The following is a 21,802-nucleotide window of genomic DNA, read 5'->3' as shown; positions in this document are numbered from 1 at the left end:
AGAGAGCAAGCATGTCTCCAACCAGACCCTCCAGACGGGTCTGGAAAGAGTTTGTAGTGTCATGTGGCTGCCAAAAGGGTTACTGTAGTTTTGGGCTGTCTGTGAACAGGCATTATGCCAAGCAGAATGGTTGCAATGGTCCCTCTGGCTGTAGCTCTGTTGTGACTGAACCTGGAGTACAAGGTTCAGTGCTAGGCAACATGCTACCACATAAAAAAGTGGGGAAATTGGATGGTCAAAGAAGAGCAAGAGAAATGATCAAGGGACTGGCAAAGGAGAAAAGATGTAAAGAGCTCAAACTGGACAGCTTAGCTAAGAGGCAACGGGGGGATGGGAATCTGCTGGTTTGGGGCCATAGGGCCTAAAGAGGTAGTCCTCTTCTGCACTGTACTTTTAACTTTAGGCACAAGCAGGCCCCTTGAAATCTACTGAACTACTGTGATTTTAAAGGGAAGCATGTGTTTAAATGCTTTGCTGGATCAGGGCCTTTGAGAGCAAATTAGTAAAGCTTGGTCATTCCCCACCATGTTGGCTTTCAGAGGAATGATTGACAGGGTGGAGGGTAATCCCAGAACAGTTGGTAGCTAAGTTTCACACTACAAAACTCAAAGAAAGGAGGCGGCAGGCTGTCAGCTCAAGCCCACAAACAAGGGCAGTCAGACAGGTCAGTCCGCTCGGACCATCGTGCCAGGCCAACGAGCTGTGCACTGTTTTGCTGCAAGCTGGAGCGTGCTTGGGGAGGAGTTCAGTATCAGTCTGTCAGCCAACCCAAGTGAGCACTGGGTTTTGCTGAACGGTGACCCCCCCGCCCCTCTAGCTGACATGCTAGTGAGGGCAAGTGCTGTGGGCGCTGCTCTGGGGGTGGAAGCCCACAGACATTCTCACCCGGAAGCTTTTATTGAAACCAGGCACAAATAGTGACTCCTTCAGTGCTTTCTATTAGGAAGAGGCAGCGTTGTCTAGTGGGTAGGGCACTGCACAAGGAGTCAAGAGATGTGGTTATGTTCACATCTCGGCCACTGACTTGCTGCTGGGTGATCCTGAGCAAGTCGCTCCCTCGCCCCTGTGCCTTTTCCCCTCTGTCTAGTCTATTTGGACTGCAAAATTGCTGGGGCAGGGAGTCTCTGTGTTTCTACTGTGCCTAGCACAATGGGGCCCTGATCACTGTTGGGGGCTTCTACCTATCACCAACATATAACTACAAAACTGAGCCGGGCCCTCTTCTAATGCAGTTAATTGCCCCGTCTTGCTAAATGACACTTGCTGATTCAATTGGACACGGGAATGTTCTTTCCTTGAGGTGTAAGTTGTAAATGTTCCATCCTGCCCGTGGTGGCACATCAGTAGTAATTCCTTACCTGTCTCCTAAGTGATGAGGGGAGGTTCAATTGACAGCAACGGCACATAGTGCTTTGAGATGCTTTGATGAGAGGTGGTCCTTTAATCTGGCTGCACAAGTGGAATGATGGGGCCTATTTTCATGAGTGCTAAGCAACCACAACTGCAGTTAAATGGTCAAAGTTTGCTCAGTACCTCTTAAAATCACGCACATGTGTATCGCCTTCCATAGGAGGATCCAATTGCTATACAAATAGCTGCAGAGCCTTCACATCACATCTAGCAGCTAGAAGAGTTTATCCCCATTTTACAGAAAGGGAAACTGAGGCACAGTGAGGGGAAGTGACTTGCCTGATGTCACAGAGGCAGAAATAGAATCCTAGCACCCTGATTTAGACATCGAACCATGCTCCTAAGCAAGTGTTTTCTTCTAACATGGATCATGCTCCCACTCTCCTGGAAGAAACAAGTTCCTAGAGCGACTCCAGCAAGGCCTCCTGTCTTACACGCACATTCTTTTCTTGACTGGCCAACACGCAACGCACTAAACACACTGACACTTTGTTCTCTGGAGAAGGCACCAGCCCCTTTGTGGATCTAACACAAGCCTGCAAGCTGACTTTTATAGTTCCCTGGCACTGCTCGGTATTTGCTTGTTAAAATCTGAGAGGCCTCTGGTAGCTTAGAGACCACAGTGAGGAATTTCAATAATGGTATCAAAAAAGCGAAGGGGCAGGATGAAACAGGAGAGAAACAAAAGGCCCTGACAGATCCACGGCTTGGTCCTCCAACCACAAGCTGAGCCACATGAAGGGACGGTAACAGATCAGGGGGATGCAGATGGAAACTTCATAGCACCGAGCTGCCACGGTTTGTTCAGTACTCCAAAGATGCAGAGTGGGATGAGACGCTGAGTAGCATAAGGGAACGCAAATCATGGCAAGAGCTCCTGCACTCCAGCCATCGTGCCCACCCACCCGTGGAGTGCCAGATCTTCTCATTCTCCATACTGAACCTTTGACATGCCAATTTCCTCCACGCAGCTGGAACCTGGCAGAGCGCAGCTTGAGACAATGCAAAGCTTTGTGCTTAGATTCATGGTGTGTAGACTTCAGAGATTCCATTTAAGTGGTCTGGGAGACTACCCCCATACTGGTGCTCCCTTTCAACCAGAGCCATCAGCTCCTAGGCAGAGCACCAAAGAGGGGCTCAGCTCAGTGTTTTGGTTGAGTCTGATCTGCTCTTTTAGATAGCAGCTCTGAGGAAAGCTTTGTGAACTCTGCTTGTCTTGATGAAAGAGAACGGTGGTTAGATGACATATCAATCAGAAACTACTCTGAATGCCAGGCCAGACTAAGATACTAAGGTGCCTAGGTAATAAGACAGGTGTCTTAGCTTAAACTGTCTACAAGCTAGAGCAGGGAAGTGGGAGCTAGGATGCTGGTGTTCTGCTCCCAGCTGACTTGATGCATGGCTTGGGCAAGTCAAAGCCACTCCGTGCCTCTATTTCCCCAGCTGTAAAATGGAAACAAGGCCTATCCTAGCTCACAGGCTTTGAATCTTAATTAATGTTTGTAAAGCGATTAGCACCTTTCATCAGAATATTGCAGGAGAAACACAAAAACTCCTCTCACCCTTTACTAAAACCCGGTGGACTTTTGGGGAATAAGGGGGAACATATAAATAGCCATACTGGGTCAGACCAAGGGCCCATCTAGCTCAGTATCTGGTCACCCACAGTGGCCAATTCTAGATACTTCTAAGGGAATGAACAGAACAGGGCAGTTTCAAGTGCTCCATCTCCTATCATCCAGTCCCAACTTCTGGCTGTGGAAGATTTAGGGACACCTCCGCGGAGCATCCCTGACCATCTCAGCTAATAGCCACAGATGAATCTATCCTCTGTGAACTTACCTAATTCTTTTTTTAAGCCATTTATATTTTTGGCCCTCCCACCATTCCATGGCAATGAGTTCCACAGGCTGCATGTGTATTGTGTGAAGTACTTCCCTATGCTTGTTTAAAACCTGTTGCCTATTAATTTAATCAGGTGCCACATAGTTCTCAGGATACCTGAAGGGGTAACCCCTCCCTAGTCACTTTCTCCAGACCATTCTTGATTTTATAGACCTCTATCACATCCGCCCTTAAATGTCTCTTTTCGAAACTGAACAGATTTCCTTTTAATCTCTCCTGCTATGTTCCATCTTTCTAATGATTTTTGTTGCCCTTCTCTGCATCTTTTCCAATGCAAATCTCTCTTTTTTGGGGAATCAGAACAGAACGCAGTATTCAAGGTGTAGGCGTACCATGGATTTATATAGCAACATTAGGATATTTTCTGCTTTATCATCTATTCCTCTCCTAATAGCTACTAACACTGTTAGCTTTTTGAACTGCTGCTGCACATTGAGTGGATGTTTTCAGAGAACTATCCATGACGATGCCACGATCTGTTTCTTGAGCAGTAACGGCTAATTTAGACCCCATCATTTTGTATTTATCGTCGGGATTCTTTTTTCCCCAATGTGCATTACTTTGCCTTTATCCACACAGACTTTCATCTACCATTTTGTTGCCCCATCACCCAGTTTTATGAGATCCCTTTGCCATCAGCTTTGGACTGAACAATTTTGAGTAATTCTATGTTGTTTGCAAATTTTGCCACCTCACTGCTCACCCCCTTTTCCAGCAAAAAGAAAAGGAGGACTTGCAGCACCTCAGAGCCTAAGAAATGTATTTGAGCATAAGCTTTCGTGAGTAGCTCATGAAAGCTCATGCTCAAATAAATTGGTTAGTCTCTAAGGTGCCACAAGTCCTCCTTTTCTTTTTGCAGATACAGACTAACACGGCTGCTACTCTGAAACCCCTTTTCCAGGTAATTTATAAATACATTGAACAACACAGATCCAAGTACCGATGCTTTGGGGACCCCACTATTTAACTCTCTCCATTGTGAAAACTGACCATTTATTCCGACCCTTTGTTTCCTATCTTTTAACCAGTTCCTGATCTCTTATCCGTTGACTGCTTAGTTTGCCTAAGAGCCTTTGGTGAGGGACCTTGTCAAAGGTTTCTGAAAGTCCAAGAACACTGTATGAACTGGATCACCCTGTTTCACATGCTTGTTGATTTCCTCAAAGAATTCTAGTAGATTGGTGAGATGTGATTTCCCTTTACAAAAGCCATGTTGACTTTCCCAACATACTGTGTTCATCTGTGTGTCTGATAATTTTGTTCTTTACTATAGTTTCAACCAATTTGCCTGGTACTGAAGTTTGGCTTATTAGCCTGTAATTGCCAGGATCACCTCTGAAGCCTTGTTTAAAAATAGCCATTACATTAGCTATGCTCTTGTCACCTGGTACAGAGGCTGATTTAAGCAATAGGTTACATACCAGAGTTAGTAGTCCTGCAATTTCATATCTGAGTTCCTTCAGAACTCTCTGGTGAATGCCATGTGGTCCTAGTGACTTATTACTCTTTAATTTCTCAATTTGTTCCAAAATCTCCTCTACTGACACCTCAGTGTCACTTGGACAGTTCCTCAGATGCGTCACCTAAAAAGAATGGTTGGGTGTGGGGATCTCCCTCCCAACCTCTGCAATGAAGACTGATGCAAAGAATTCATTTAGCTTCTCTGCAAAAGCCTTGTCTGCCTTGAGTGCTCCTTTTGCAGCTCGATGGCCCAGTGGGCTCACTGACCGTTTGGCAGGCTTCCTGCTTCTGGGGTTCTTAAAAAAAGTTGCTGTTAGAATTTGAAAATCAACTACTGAAGGACATGAAAACTTTCTTGGCCTGCCTTATTATACTTTTACACCTGACTTGCCAGAGTTTATGCTCCTTTATATTTTCCTCAATATGCTTTGACTTCCAATTTTAAAAGGATGCCTCTGTCTCTAATCAACGTTTACTCTGCTGTTTAGCCATGGTAGCATTCTTTTGGTCCTTTAGTTTTTATTTGGGGTATACATTTAGTTTGAGCCTCTATGATGGTGTTTTTAAATAGTCTCCATGCAGTCTGCAGGCATTTCATCCTTATGACTGGTTCCTTTTAATTTCCATTTAACTAGCTTCCTCATTTTGTGTGTCATTCCCCCTTTTGAAGTTAAATGCTACTGTGATGGTTTTGTGGCATTTTTCCCTCCCCAAGGATGTTAAATTTAATTACATTATGGTTTCTATTACTGAGTGGCTCAGCTTTATTCACTTCCTGGACCAGATCCTGTGTTCCACTTAGGACTAAATCAAGCATTGTCTCCCTTTATGGGTTCCAAGAAAAGCTGCTCCAAGAAGCAGTCATCAATGGTGTCAAGAAATTTTATCTCTGCATCCCTTCCAGATGTGCAGTCAATATGAGGTTAGTTGAAATCCCCTATTATTATTATGTTTTCTGCCTTTGTAGCCTCTCTAATCTCCCTGAGCATTTCACAATCACCATCACCATCCTGGTCAGGTGATCGGTAGTATATTCCTACTGCTATACTCTTATTGTTTAAGCATGAAATTTCTATCCATAGAGACACTGTGGTACAATTTTTAGACTCAGACTTTAAGGTCAGAAAGGACCGCCATGATTATCTAGTCGGATCTCCTGCACATTGCAGGCCACAGAACCTCACCCACCCACTCTTGTAAGAGACCCCTAACCGCTGGCTGAGTTACCAAAGTCCTTAAATCATGATTTAAAGACTTCTAGTTACAGCAAATCCACCATTTAAAACCTGACCCATGGCCCCTGCTGCAGAGGAAGGCAACCCCCTGCCCCAGTTTCTGCCAATCTGACCTGGGGGAAAATTCCTTCCCAAACCCAAATACGGCAATCAGCTAGACCCTAGGTATGTGAGTGAGACCCACCAGCCAGACACCTGAGAAAGAATTTGATTCATTTTGGATTTTGACTTTGACCTTATGCTTTCTACAGTGCCACTCCTTCACCAGCGTGACCTACTCTGTCATTTCTATATATTTTGTATCCTGATATTACCCTGTCCCCTTGATTATCCTCATGCCACCAAGTTTCTGCGATGCCTATTACAAATCAATATCCTCATTTAATGCCAGGCACTCTAGTTCATCCACTTTAGGATTTAGATGAGAAGGGTGTATAGTCTGCAGTTCTGCTAGGTCTCTATCCAAATCCCAAAACAGCTGAAGAGGAACAGATGGGTCGGAGAGAAAAAAAAAGGCACATGCTAGGTATGCATCCCAGTAATAAAACGTTTACTAGAGCAAGCAGAAAGTAAATGAACAGCTGATAAAGAAAATGTCACAATGTCACAAAAACCTGACAGTTTCCGATACTTCTCTGTGTAGAAACAAGATTGAGATGAGAACAGAACTGTTTCAGCAAAAAGGGTTTTTTTCTACCATTATGGCAAAAAAAAAAAAAAGAAAAAAAAAAGGAAGGAAAAAACCCAGGGAATACACACAACAGCAGTTAAGAGTTAAAATCAGTCAAGCGAGATTTTACATTTTTACTACACGTCTCCGATATTGGGCGATTTTTGACCCATCCCACTTTACTACTTACTATGTTCTTCCTAAAGGCTTATCAGCAGCAGGTCCCTGGATTTAAGAATGAGTTCCCCTCCCCTGTGGTTAGTCTTGTCTCATAAGGGGACACTGGACCATGATTAAAGTGGCATATATCAAAGGGCTTCCCTTTTCTCTGAGAAAGCATTTAGCCCTCTCACAGTGAGCAAACAGCCACAGCAGAGATATACGCTTGCTATGCAGGCTTCCACCAAGATGAAGGTTGTTACATAAGAGGGGTTCTTTAAAAAAAATAAAAGCCAGCTGGTGCAAAGGCAACAGAGTATTTGCTACAAACTGGCTAGGGATTCTGTCCAACATTACATGTAGAATTATGGTAAATTGGACCAGACAAAAATCCCTTGAACTGCTTGATGAAATAAACCTTTTATATCTGGCCATTAGCGACACATGGATACATTCTTAATTGGGGGAGGGGGGGGTGATTTTGAGACCAAATTCTGTGGGGGCTCGAAGAGAATATGAGGGAGGAATAGATCGGAGACCTTGGTATCACGCAACTCATTGAAAGATTATGCTTAAACAGGTGGATCCTGAGCATCTCTAGATGGACTGGCTTTTAACATCTACATTGATTAAAGAAAACAGACTACCTTAAACTTTTCTGGACGACAGTTTCTTAATGTTCTCAGTGTGTGGAACAAATGGCCTCTTTCCTCCTAACGAGATCTGTTTTTAAATCCAGCAGAAAGTCACTTGAGTGGACGAATATTTAAATGCAGAACCCAGGAGCTTTATCAAAATGATTTCTCCCTGACAGAAGCATTGTATTGACACGTCATTAGAGTGAAGCTGTCTGCAGATGTACCAACTCCGACTCATATGGGAAGTTTGCATGTTTCCTTCCCGTCTCCCCACTCCTCAGTAACCAGTTATCAAAACCCAAGATCTTCCTTAAAAAGACATCACTGCCTGTGTGGATCCCAGGTTACGATGCATCAGCTTTTAACTGTCCCATCGGCTCTTCTTGCGCTTTGGGGGCTCGGGGACAGCAAAACCATCCGTCTTGCTGTCCCGGTTGCTGCCATCTTTCTTGTTCTCATTGATCCTGCTCTCGTTGTTTCTACCCTCGTTGTTCCTACCGTCACCATTATTGCGGCCGTCACCATTATTGCGGCCGTCACCATGTCGGCTACTGTTGCTTCCACCACTAGAATGGCGGCTTTCACCGTGGCGGTGGCTGTCCCCATGGCGGTTATCTCCCTGGCGGTAGCCATCGCTGTGGCGACCACCACCATCTCCATGGCGCTGACTGTCACCGTGGCGACCACTACCATCTCCATGGCGCGCAGGACTGTCATTGTGGCGGTTGCTTCTGTTGTCACTGTATCGTTCTCTGCCGCCACCACCGCCGCCTCCACCACCACCGCCGCCGTTGCCGCCTTCTCTGCTGTTGATGCTGGCACTTGTGCTGTTGTATCCCTGAATTCCCATCCCTGGATAGGCAGGCACACTGCTCAGGTTCCCAGCACTGGTAAAGCCTGGAATTCCCTTTACTGCAGCAGTGGCAATCGGACTGTCAGGACTTGCAGCATTCTGCTGTGCTGAATTTGTTGGTACTGAATTCAAGCTCCCAGCGCTGGTCCATCCACTGGCCCCAGCAGCAGAGCTACCAGTCTTCTGGTTGTTTAAGCTGGCAGCAACAAAGTGGCTCTTGTATTGTGACTGCAGGAAATAGAAAAGAGTGTTAGCCAATACACAGCACCAGGGGAACTCGCGAACCAATGCGCACATAGCTCTGGCCTGAACTCTGGGGAGGTCCCATGTGAAAAGGGCTCCTCTAAGAAGCCGGTCTTTGAGAGAGAATATTAGTTCTGTGCTTCTGAACAAGAGTGAATTAAGTACACACCTGTTGGCAGTACATACAAATATACGTTGAGCTAAAGAAGGGGACTCTATTATGGAGTTTGTTTGTATACCCTGTCGCGAAGGGACTGTCTATCTCATTAACTCTTAAAACTCCCAGTACAACACTGGTGCAAGCAATCTACACAGAAGACAGGAAAGAAAGGGGACTCCTTTAATGATGCAGGACATGTCTGATACTGGGGAACAGAGCCCAGATGGAGAATGGAAAGCAAGGGCCATCCTGTAATGCAGCTGCACTGGTCAGATGACTACTAGCAAACAGGAGATGCATGGCAAAGTTGCTTTGTATAACTTGCCATTCAGAATCCTGAATTAACTCTTCTACTTAGGACTGCAACAGGACGCCAGAGTGTTCCCAAGAATTTAGTTATATGTGGACGATACGCCAAAGACTCCAATTCCCTGACAGCAATCAAACCGCGGGATTGTGCTACTGAGGAATAGTTCCTGAAGGGATGCAAAGAGCACCCACACCACAGAACAAAATGCAGGGAATGGAAGTTTTCACTATACAAGCAATATTAATAAGCTGCAAGAGGAACTGAATTGTAAAAGCATATTTTAAAGTTTCCAGAACAGGTTGCTGGTGAAGTCTCTCAATCGATGATAGCTTCACAGTTTTACTGCACAGGGAAACTAGAGCCAAAAAGAGGTGGTGTGAATAGCACAGGACATGTATTCTGTTTGTATGACGGCCAGCGTAGCCACTCAGAATTAAAAACAGAGAAAGGTATGATTTTCAGGTGTTGAAGTACCCAACTCATACTGAAGCCAACAAGGTCTCTGCCCCTCCAGAAAACTAAGCCCATAGCTTTGTCTCTGATCAGTAGTAAAAAGTCCAGTGTTTACTTCATGAGCTCTTCTTTTGACCTAGGGAACACAAGTGATCAAACAAACCTGAAACGCTGCTTTCATTGCCGACAATCTGTCTCCCATTGCCCCAGTGGATGGTTTGTATGCCTCATAGTTACTCATCACATTGCTGCTGCTCCCACGGTCCTGAGGAGAAAGCAGAGGGGAAACTGAACTGATCTCTCTAAACTACACACTTTTCACCTCGTCCTACCTCCAAACTCAGGGACTGGATGCTACTCTGCTGTACTAGAGTGCCTTTTCCCTGAAGATCGCAAAGCCTCACAACAGCCCTGAGACTGTATGCAGTATAGTTGTAGTGGTGTCAGTATATTAGAAAGACAGGGGTGGGGTGGGGTAATACCTTTTATTGGACCAACTTCTGCTCTCTCACCAACAGAAGATGCTCCAATAAAAGATATTACCTCACCCACGATGTCTCCCTAACAGCCGTGAGAGGCAGGGTCATTCCCACTTTACTGATGGGGAAATAGCCAAGATTAGATCTCAGGAGTCTGGTCCCCTGCTCTAACCTCTAGGCAACATTACCCCAGATGCAGCAGTCCATAAAGAAAGAGGAGTTAATAGCGGGGAGGGAAAGAAAAGAAAATTTATATCTGAAGGTGCACCCTTAACTCATGGGAGGTCACGTAAACAGGCATTTGTGGGATATTCTCATTTCCACGTCTGGAGAGGTGAGCATGAATCCAGAACAGAAGAGTCCCCTTAAAACCGGTCCCTGCCTGTCACATGGACCCTGTCTACAAGCCTACATAAGAACCTAAGAATGGCCATACTGGTTCACACCAAAGGTCCATCTAGCCCAGTATCCTGTCTTCTGACAATGGCCAATGCCAGGTGCCAAAGACGGAATGAACAGAACAGGTCATCATCAAGTGATCCATTCCCTGTCACCCATTCCCAGCTTCTGGAAAACAGAGGCTAGGGACACCATCCCTGCCCATCCTGGCTAATAGCCATCGATGGACCTATCCTCCATGAATTTATCTAGTTCTTTTTTGAACCCTGTTATAGTCTTGGCCTTCACAACATCCTCTGGCAAGGAGTTCCACAGGTTGACTGTGCGTTGTGTGAAGAAATACTTCCTTTTGTTTGTTTTAAGCCTGCTGCCTATAATTTCATTTGGTGACCCCTACTTCTTGTGTTATTAAGAGTAAATAACACTTCCTTATTTACTTTCTCCACACCAGTCATGATTTTATAGACCTCCATCATATCCCCCTTTAGTCGTCTCTTTTCCAAGCTGAAAAGTCCCAGTCTTTTTAATTTTTCTTCACATGGAAGCCGTTCCATACCCCTAATCACTTTTGTTGCCCTTTTCTGAACCTTTTCCAATTCCAATAGATCTTTTCTGAAATGGGGCGACCACATCTGCACACAGTATTCAAGATGTGGGCATACTATGGATTTACATAGAGGCAATATGATACACTCTGTCTTCTTATCTATCCCTTTCTTGATGATTCCCAACATTCTGTTCGCTTTTTTGACTGCTGCTGCCCATTGGGAGGACGTTTTCAGAGAATTGTCCACAATGACTCCAAGATCTCTTTCTTGAGTGGTCACAGCTAATTTAGACCCCATCGTTTTATATGTATAGTTGGGCTTAGGTATGCCTGAGCAACAGCTGCAGCTGAACCAGGGCTGAATATGATTTAGCTGGAAGAGCAGACGAAAACAAAAATCTGCAGTAGTTAAGGTTAAATGCTTACCCGGCCTTGACCCTGGTTATTGTACTGGTGCTGCACATGATACATCATCAATACTTTTCAAGCTAAACTGTGCTCTGTGCTGGCTCAGCTACACTTGTTGCAGACCCTCTGGGCAGCAACAAGTAGTTTTTCTAGCACAGACAGAGCTCTAATGACTCTTCCCAGCCAGTCTAACTGAATTCCATACATTTTTTTGGTGTCAGGAACCAACCTGTGCAGAGCTTCTTGGCTCAACTATATCCTGTTATCGTGGCACAGTCACCACTCCCAGGACCGGTTAGGATGTACAGGTTTTGTGCTGAATGTCGATTTCAGGAAAAGGCAAGTCGAATTAGAATCACATCCCTCTCAGACCTACTCTCTGGCTCTAAACAAAGTCACCAAGGCTAGCACAAGGAGTTTTCTATGATCCGTTTAAATCTCAAAGATTCTGAGCTGTGCAACAGTCTGAAATCAGATAAGCTGAATCCTGTGTAGAGGCCCTGTAGCGTTACGCTCCTATGTTAGCCTGGATTTTCATGATAAGAGATGCTAATTCTAAGTTTAACGTTTTCAGGGCTCTGAAATTAGCCCCCTAAAGTTCTCTACTTACAGAGCCATCTGAACCCAGGCCAGGCCGCTCACGGTACCCTAAGCCACCACCGCCGATATTCAGCTTCTTGCCTTTCCCTCCCTTGAAACGGGATTTCCGGAACCAGGCATTCTGTACGAAACAAAGACAACTCCTTGAAATGCAAAAAAACAGCTCAGTAATGCAAGTGTGGGAAGAGAAAGGTTTAGTTTGATCATTTTGAAAGAAATACAGAGATGTTTTATTTCCTGCCCCAAAACAGACCTTGTCACAAGCTGATGGGATAGGGAAAACAGCGGTACTGAAACTAAACTGCAGATGGACTCATGCCATGTTTGTGACTGGATGCTTCCTCTGTGTTATGCATCTTGTGAGCACTGGTTTTGTTTATTAAACGCTTATGCCATGTTCACGGTTTGTTTTTTCTCCTGTAAAAATACAGGAACAAAGGCATTCTCTAATGACCTTCATCATGGGAGGTCTATGGCCTTCCACATGTCACTGTTGGGATCCACTGATCCCATCAATTCACCCCAGCAACAGGCTAAGCAGAAACTACAGTCCCGAAGGCAAAAAGATGCTGCCACAGTTACTTGGAACATTCTGAGTTTGCAAAGTTTTACGTCTACACACAAGCACTGTCCCAGGGTTTTATGAGCATTGGTTGCACCTGTCAAATGCCTGGCTTGGTTTGCTCAGATCTGGTGGAATCAGTGAGGTAAAATTTTCAAAAGTGCCTAAGCGATTTAAGAGCCTAAGTCCCATTTTCAAAAGTGATCCCAGGAATCTAAGCCTCATTGAAAGTCAGTGGACTTACTCCCCCTACTCCAGTGGTCCACAAACTGTTGGGGGGGGGGGCGAGAAGGGCAGGGGGAGCATAGAGGAACATCCAGTGGGGCATGGCAGGACCCAGGCCAACCCCCATGAGGGAGTGGGAAGGGAGCATCACCCGGCCCTGCTCTGCCCCCAGCCCTGCTCCCAGCCCCTGGCTGCAGCTGCAGCCATGGTTCTGCTCTTGGCCCCTACTCCCAGCTGTGACTTGGCTCCTGGCCCCCACTCTTTGCCACTCCCGGACACTGCCTTCAGCCTGGCCACAACTCCGCTCTGGAACTGGGGAGTGGTGGGGCAGGGACGCCAAGAGAAAAAGATTGGTGACCACTGCCCTACTCTAAGTCACACTGGAAATTGGGCCTTTCAGACATTTCCAAAATATTTACCCATACAATGTCTAACCTATGTAGAGATGAAGTCATGAGAATACTAACTCCATCCCCAAATCTCCTGCTCCCCAGCTGATGTGCTGGGCAGTATGGGAAAAGTACTTAAGGAATTCCAGAATGCGATGGTACAACCCTAACTATCAAGCATGCTTCCTGTGGAAATGCCAGAATAGCTTGGACAGACAGTGTTGCTGAGCAGATACCAGGAACAGGTAAGAACTATTTCACAGAGCAGATGTCTCAGCAATGGCTGCCTTGCACAACTCTCAATTAAGCCACATTTTCTAGGTCCCTGCCATAAAGACAGAAAGTGCGTGAGGATTTGATCGTAATAAGCCTCTTTAAACCCATGCAGTGCTCAGCTGGAATCAGCAGGTCCTGGCTTCCTTGGCACTGTCCGTCTTTTTCGGCCTCACAAACCCCGGAAAGGTGGACAAGTATGAGGTTTACATTTTACAGTACGGAAATTGAAACATAGTGAGACAAAAGATAATAGAGCAAGTTTGTGATGCAGCTAGGACTATATTCCTGAACTCATCTCCCCCTTGCCCAGCTCTACCCACTGAATGACGATGCTCCCCCTAGCCGAGAGATATGTTTTTGTTTGTACCTGCATTGCAAGGTCCAAGAGTTCTTTTGAAACATGCTGATTGGCTCCTTCCATATTTCTGACAAGATCACCAGCAAAATTACTATCCTTGGGAGTCAGTAAAGTGTAAGCTATTCCCTTCTCACCAGCCCTGCCCGTACGTCCAATTCTGTGCGTGTGAGTGTCTATGTCACGGGCCACATCGTAATTGACCACGGTCTTAATGGAAGGAATATCCAGACCACGAGCTGTAACATAGAGCAACATGACGATCAGCTTGATTATCTTGAATTAACACGAAGAAATCCCATCCAGATGGACCTGGGCCACTTTACACAGCTCAAACAAGAGAGCATTTTGCACTAGACAACAACCCATTTAAGCCAACCCTGTTGTAGCTGAAACCACTGGTTAGCTGAAGTTTAATGACAGCCACTCGGACAACACTACACATCAGGTTAACAGGATCATGGACATTAGAGATGGAAGAGACCCATTCAGTCAAGTATGTCCCCTATAAGGGTGGGGAAGAGTGCCTTACTAGAGAATACAGCAGATAAAACAACACGTTGTTTTAGTCAAAAGTCCAGGATCTAAAAACTGTTTTCCTGAAAGTTTCTGATGTCGGTTTCCCCACTCCTAGAAGACTATTTAATGTCCCAACTGATTTTAAGCTACCAGACAGTCAATACTTCATAAGGGAGCAGTTAACCTTTTCTAAGAGCAGCTGGCAAGCAGATCCGTAGTCTAGTATTGCTAGAACTGAAAATAAAACGCCTCTCCTAGTACAGCGTTCTTTTGAAAAAACATCTGACTATTGTTCCTAAGGCTACAGAAGCCAACCCTGCTACCTTTTGTTTACTTCCATTTCTATGCACGGAAAAGTAACATCATCAGCAATGCACATAACTGCAAGGTGCTGTGCTTCCCTCAGTGAAGACTCTGTGTGCGTGTGTGTGAGAGAGAGAGAGTTAGTATTAATACTTTGCACTTTTCTATCCCCCTTCATCGGACTTTCTCAGAGAGCTCACAATCCCGTGACGTGGGTAGTAGCCATTTTATAGATGCAGAAACTGAGGCACAGAAAGGCAAAGTGACTTGCTCAAGGTCACATAAGCCAGTAGATCAGAACCCAAAGCTTGCTGACCTCAGCTTAGTCCAAACTCCCGCTTTAGCTACATCCTGAAACAGAGCAATAGGGAAAGCCTAACAGGTAGCACACATGGATTTGTATGTAGAGGTGGTTGGAGTATTTTTGCCTAAATGAAATTTCAATGAAGCCAAAATGTTTGGGGGATTAGGGTACTGGTCTGGGATGCAGGAGATGTGAGAGACCCAGGTTCAAGTCCCAGCTCAGCCTGATTTGAAGTGATCTGGGATGAAAATCTCTGCTCTGAATTAGGCAGACCAGGGACTTGAATCTGTTTCTCTCATCCCAAGCCAGTGGCCTAACCTCGGGCCTATAACTTGACACCCTTTCCTACCCCCCACAACACAATTCATTTTTAAGAAAACACTCCAAAGGTTTTGTTTTCATTAAATGGGGAACAAAAAACAAAAGCTGCTGCAAAAACAGAATGCTAGTACTCTGGTTAACTTGTTTTTCATGTGATCATATTAAAATGTCCATCTTGTGTAAGACACTAGGTGATAGGCTGGAAAAAAAGTCTTTTGTTTAGCTGCAGTATAGTCAGTCAGCTGCCATGCAAGTTTCCCTCATGTTGCTCTCACCAGGGTCAACTGTGCACATGGCAGCATTTAGTTTCTATGCTGATTCATTAGCCCCTCTGTTGAGGCTGCCAGCTTGTATATATTAACTCTAATGAGAAACGTGTTCCCTACCTGCCACATCAGTAGCAACCAGAATTGGGATCCCCTTTTTCTTAAAGTCTGAAATGACTTTATTCCTTTCGCTCTGGTCCATGTCACCATGAAGCAGCCCTAGGTTATGATCCTCCTGCTTAAGGTTATTGGCCAGCTCCTCTGCATTTGCTTTCTTGGTGACAAAGAGAAGAACACTCCCAGAAGACGTGAACTCCACCAGGTGCCTGGTCAGCCAGTTCCACTTGCTAGGACCAGAGGGGAGAATCTCCACAATTTGTGTAACATCTTCATTTGCCTATTGGAAGGAAAGAGAAGACAACAGTTATAACCTAGAGTGGTAAAGGATGGCACAACAAGTACAAGGCAGACACTGAATGCAGCACAGGGATTCAAATCAGAAGTGTAGAGGCGAGGGGGAGGAGTAGGATGAAATGGGGTGAAGTTCCCCTTTTGAAGAAGTTTCAATTTCAGTTTGTATTTATTCCCTTGCCTTGTCTCTGAATACACTGACCCAATGGGGCACAGAAGGCTGGGACTGGCTGAACCATCAGTGTGGGAGAGGCAAAGCGCAGACCTTGCGAGGATGCTTCTAATGTTCTACAGCACCACATTTACCATTTAAAACAGACACATTAAGCAAGACAAGGATCAGAGAGCAAGGGAATAATCAGGCCTAAGGACATGGAGAGGGGCACTCATCAGAAAAATCACTGGTGCAGGATCTGAGGAAGAAGGTTCCTCTAGGAGTTATGACATTTCACCTGAACCAGGGTAAATCGTGGTGTTGGTGGGGTTCACTGTACAAACTCTACATTGAACCAATAGGAGTGGGGGACATGGCACCTTTTGGGGGGGGGGGGGGTGTGCGCGCGCTCTGATACAAATTGTCCCAAGGAGGAGAATGTTTTCAAAACAGTCATAATTTTGCCCAAAGAAACCAGAATATCTGCATTGCCCTGCAGCAACAGAAGGGGCACTGTCTGGCTGAGCTAGCAAAGAGGTTCCTTTTCTCAAAGGCAGAACGCTTGATCAGGAAGCTGAAAACCAAAGGGCTTTAATCAGCCATTAATTTTCTTTATTAATAAAACATAAGGCAGGATGTGTTGCCTTAGAAGGCATGTGTACAGATTTCCGTAGGGAAGGATTCTCTTATAAATGTCCTGCTGTACAGTTAGATCTCAGCAATTTGCATATATTACTTGCAAAATTTCTTCAAAGCAGATGTATGCCTGTCACCTGTTTGCACAATTAGCTGACACGTAGCTGTTATGCCGTTGCCAAGCGAGTAAGTAGCCAAAATCCCCACATAAACCAGCTGGAAGCTTTTATATTACTAGTTTCATGAGGAGCCTTACAATTGTAAAACCATTGCATAGGTTTAATTGATTCTTTACATTTTCAGGGCAAAACACAGGAATTCATCCATATGAGTCTCAGAGTAACAAACTGAAATGCCAAACTGCCATGCACTGTGCTGAAAATGTACTTGTGTTGTGTTGCCAGGATTAGACATATACTAACTTAAGAGAAAGAAAAAAAAAGACTTATTAGAACAAAATGTAATGAAGTTCTAAGTTAAAAAAAAGGGGTCTAGATCTTTTCTAGCTGAGTAACAAGGCTAGTAACCTGTTAATCTCCAGGCAATCAGAGGCTACACCAGGAACTAAGGGCCTGAGCCACTGAAGGTAATGGCAGAATTATCAACTTTGATGGAAGCAGTACTGAACCTTAAGACAGTATTGGGATACACCCACAAAGACCAAATACTATCATTTATTTATTACTTGTATTATGTTTTCATTAAATGCCTGTATCTAAACCTTAGGCACCTAGATCTATGATGGTGAATACAATCAATGGCCAAACTGGGAAAGACTTTAACTTAGCAATTTATGAGTTATTTTTTCTCTAGAGCAATTTTCTTAGTATCAGTGTTGCTCCAGGCATTAATAAAAGCTCCTATCACAGTAAGGATGCTTAGTTCTACAGAGAATTACTACAGATAATTCTTTCCCAGGAGTCTGGCTGGTGGGTCTTGCCCACATGCTCAGAATCTAACACCACCATATTTGAAGTCAGGAAGGAATTTTCCCCCAGGTCAGACTGGTAGAGATCCTGGGGTTTTTTTGCCTTCCTCTGGAGCATGAGTCACTTACTGGTTTGAACTGGAGTAAATGGCTGTAACCTGAACTCTTTAGATCAAGATTTGAGGACTTCAGTAACTGAGCCAGAGGTTACGGGTCTACTACAAGAGTGGGTGGGTGAGATTCTGTGGCCTGCGACATGCAGGAGGTCAGACTAGATGATCATGATGGTCCCTCTGGCCTTAAAGTTTCTGAGTTATCGTAAAATTAGAATATAAGTTTTTTTAAATTACATTACTTATTTTTTCCAGACCTCGTGTTCAAGAATGCAAAATATTTCCTCCTGGCAATCAGTGACCACAGCTGTAGTCTAAGCTTTAATGTAAATAACATAAGACGACAGAATAAGATGGTTTTCTCTACCATCTTTGAATTCTCTTTCAGAAACAATGTTGCAGGATTACCTCTCCAATGTCTCCCTGCACCACTCGAATCGGGTCGATCAGGATATCTCTGGCCAACTTCTCAATCTTTTTACGAAAAGTGGCACTGAACAAGAGAGCTGGAAGGAAAAGTCTATTTGAACTCTCTGAAGAGTACACTCCCTTTCTGTACTACGAAAACACTTCTGTATAGATCTAATTAACAAGCTCTGTACAAAAGAAATAAAAAAACTGTGCTAGGTATTAGGGATTCTGAGTCATAGTCAATCTTTTACCAAGTTTAAGGCAAATTTCCATCAAATCCCTTAGCACAAACAGCGCAGGCTTGTATTAATTTTCCAGAATACTTTAAATACATATACAGGACAAAGGCTAGAATAAGAGCATTTATTCAGTTATCCAAAAACAAGATGTGGAAAGACGGTAATGCCGCATTGTATTCCCATGGCGGCTTCCATCAGAGGATCTCACAGCAAATCAAATATTACGTCTGTCTATCAACTCCTCTCTGAGCTAGGTATTAAACAACACTGAAAACAACTGGAGCTGAACTCTTGAAAGTCTTGCCCCAAGTGACTTATCGAAGGTCAGAGAATGAGTCAGTGGCAAAGCTGGAAATAGAATCCAGGAATCCTGGCTCCAAGACTCTTGCTCTAACTACTAAATATCAACGCCTCTTCCTAGCTTTTACCCTGTGGTAGTTTGTTTTGAAACATGCTTGTACTTACTTTGTCTGTCAGGGCGCACATGGCTGGCAACTGATCTCACTTGGTATTCTGAGAAAGGAAAGAAAAAAACAGCATATAATCAAAACCTAGTACTATTTCACTAGTGAGTGGAAGGAAATCTAGTCAAGCTTTTTGTGCGTTCAGCGGATTTAAAAAAAATAAAATAAAGGATCCATAGTACTTTTTATACATACATACATATTTATCTATTTTGCCCTAGCAAACAAAAATCTGAAGAGGTTTCTTGCTGTTCACACTCACTAATCATTGGTTTATTAGAGGTTTCAGAGTAGCAGCCGTGTTAGTCTGTATCCGTAAAAAGAAAAGGAGTACTTGTGGCACCTTAGAGACTAACAAATTTATTAGAGCATAAGCTTTCGTGAGCTACAGCTCACTTCATCGGATGCATTCAGTGGAAAAATATAGTGGGGAGATTTTATATACACAGAGAACATGAAACAATGGGTGTTACCATACAAACTGTAACAAGAGTGACCAGGAAAGGTGAGCTATTTTCCCCTCCCCTCCCACCCCCGCTCTCCTGCTGGTAATAGCTCACCTTTCCTGGTCACTCTTGTTACAGTCTGTATGGTAACACCCACTGTTTCATGTTCTCTGTGTATATAAAATCTCCCCACTATATTTTCCACTGTATGCATCCGATGAAGTGAGCTGTAGCTCACGAAAGCTTATGCTCTAATAAATTTGTTAGTCTCTAAGGTGCCACAAGTCCTCCTTTTCTTTTTATGGTTTATTAGAAGCCAGCTTACTCCACCTGAGACTTCAGTAGGCAAGTGTTTCAGGCCAGCTGATGAAACAGATGAAGATAGCACAGTAAATGGTTTTTGGCAGAAAGATACAGAAAATTGATGCACTTTGCAAAGCAACTTTGGTTGTGAAACAGCATTCATTACAGCTTCTGAGAGGGCTGATTGACTTCCAGGCTAAGTGTTAGTGCCATGACCGTAGAGCTAACCTGAGATACAGACTAAGCAAGGCTGCTTCCCAAAAATGAGGGAACAGTGTGTGCAGTGCTCCAATTCCTTCCACTCCTAACTCTGAATGGCCCTAATACAACAGACACTGGCTTGGGAAGGTAAGCATTCCAGTTCAATAATCTTTGATGGGGGGCACAAAGCAACGGCAATCCCATGCTTGAAGTTGCAATATAAAAAGAAAAACAAACAAGAACTATCTAGGGCACATTTAAAAAAAAAAAGGTAATTCATACTTACCAAATTATCATGGAAATTTACAAGCACAAAACCTTGCCTGCTCGTTTCCATGATGATTATCACAGAAAAAAATTAATGACATTGTATTCACCCAGCCAAAAAAACAGTTATTAGTAAAAATGTGAGGCTATCAAAATGCTCTAATTTACTTTATTTGCTCAACAATCAGCAGAATAGCTCAGACAGCAATTCCATAGCAAATTTTATGCCCCATATTTCATATTTAAGTTAAAAAGATTGAAGAGTTGTTTATTTTATTATTGCTTCCAGGTTGCATTTGTTTGTTGCCAAAATGCTGTTTCATAGCTCCCTTCAATTGTGCTCCTAATTAATCTGAGTGCACGTCCCTGCACCTCTTACAGTACACTAGCAAGCCTCTCTCCTCTTTGGTTTGCTTCGGCCACTGGAGAGTCAAAGCTGTGCTACATCAAGGCAAGGACCTTCTTTAACGACACTGCAAAGCTGTACACAAATTCAATGCACTGATCAAGCATGTAACATCTCAGTGAAGTAGGCAGGTGTTACTACAGCATCCCAACTTATCCATGCATAACTGAGGCACGGGGTGAAGGGACTGGCACGACGCCACTCAGAAAGTTGGAGGTAAAAGTCAGGATTAGAACCTAGCAGTTCCTGAATCCCATTCCCATGATCATTTTGCTAGACCTGCCTGGCCCCTTTTCATCAATGCTAAAAGGTCATGCCCTTTAAATGCATACCTAGCCAGGGTTCTGTCCAAACAGACTTTTCTCAATGGATTTCAAAGTTCTGGTAAGCTACAGGAGTTCCATGCAGCCAATTCAGATTGAAAATTGCGTACTCCTACTTTATGCTGTATGGAGGCTTTCATTCAATACATACCAAAACCCATGTCAAACATTCTGTCTGCTTCATCAAACACAAGATAGGAGACTCTTTGAAGATTGGTAGCTTTCTTCTTCACATGATCAATCAAGCGACCCTATGAGAAAACAAAAATTAAAATCCACAAGCCTTTAAGTGTAACATAGGGGTTCTCAAACTGGGGGCTGGGACCCCTCAGGGGGTCATAGGTTCTTACATGGGGGGGTCGCAAGCTGTAAGCCTCCACCCCAAACCCTGCTTTGCCTCCAGCATTTATAATGGTGTTAAATATATAAAAAGTGTTTTTAATTTACAAGGAGGGGTCGCACTCAGAGGCCTTCTATGCAAAAGGGGTCACTGGTACAAAAGTTTGAGAACCACTGGTGTAACAAGCGGCATCTTTGAGGAAAGTGGCTACTGCTCTGGTATTTAATCCTCACTCAGTATAAATCATCATGATACTAAAAAAGAGACTTTAATAGAAAATGTCTCAATGCTTCAGTCTATAACAGACCATTGCTATTCATACAGCAGTTCTGTATCAATTATATTTTCAAGTCAGCGGAAGTAAGATTCCAAATACATCCAGTTAGTGTGCCTGGTAGACTAAGTTTTAAGGCTGGGATTTTCAAAAGAGCCTTTGGAATTAGGGACCCAATTCTTTGAAATTCCCATCCCAGCATTTAGGGGCAACAATACAAAATGATCCTCTACTCTTAGTTTCATTCATGTTTGAAGTGAAACATGCACTAGAGACCCCACATCCAACAGACAACCCAGTGTTTAAACTGGTCACTACCTTGTCACTAGACACATACCAGTATAATTTTCTTAGATCTTAAAGGCATAGCTACCTGGAACACTAAATTTTGCTGGGGCCCTGTATAAAATAGGTCTCTTTGGTGGGCAATGCAAAA

At 44.0% G+C, this 21,802-nt stretch overlaps 1 protein-coding gene across 5 annotated transcripts in view; it reads right to left on the bottom strand.

Moving 5' to 3' along the window:
* Positions 1 to 6,544: 6,544 nt before the first annotated feature.
* DDX42 (DEAD-box helicase 42) overlaps positions 6,545 to 21,802 on the bottom strand; it is a 33,503-nt gene continuing 18,245 nt past the window's right edge. For all 5 annotated transcript variants that reach the window (XM_073326269.1, XM_073326266.1, XM_073326268.1 and 2 more), the window contains 8 exons: positions 20,904 to 21,003; positions 18,808 to 18,855; positions 18,101 to 18,198; positions 15,571 to 15,847; positions 13,750 to 13,976; positions 11,941 to 12,051; positions 9,661 to 9,762; positions 6,545 to 8,559 (listed from right to left, as the gene is read on the bottom strand). In XM_073326269.1, the coding sequence (XP_073182370.1) occupies positions 7,840 to 8,559; positions 9,661 to 9,762; positions 11,941 to 12,051; positions 13,750 to 13,976; positions 15,571 to 15,847; positions 18,101 to 18,198; positions 18,808 to 18,855; positions 20,904 to 21,003 (1,683 nt within the window). In that variant the 3' untranslated portion in view covers positions 6,545 to 7,839. The remainder of the gene's footprint in view (positions 8,560 to 9,660; positions 9,763 to 11,940; positions 12,052 to 13,749; positions 13,977 to 15,570; positions 15,848 to 18,100; positions 18,199 to 18,807; positions 18,856 to 20,903; positions 21,004 to 21,802) is intronic.

The sequence above is a fragment of the Lepidochelys kempii genome, chromosome 27 (assembly GCF_965140265.1).
Source record: "Lepidochelys kempii isolate rLepKem1 chromosome 27, rLepKem1.hap2, whole genome shotgun sequence".
In the NCBI taxonomy this organism is placed as follows: Eukaryota; Metazoa; Chordata; order Testudines; family Cheloniidae; genus Lepidochelys; species Lepidochelys kempii.
Note: the sequence above shows the minus strand (reverse complement) of the source record. Positions and strands in the feature narration are given on the sequence as shown.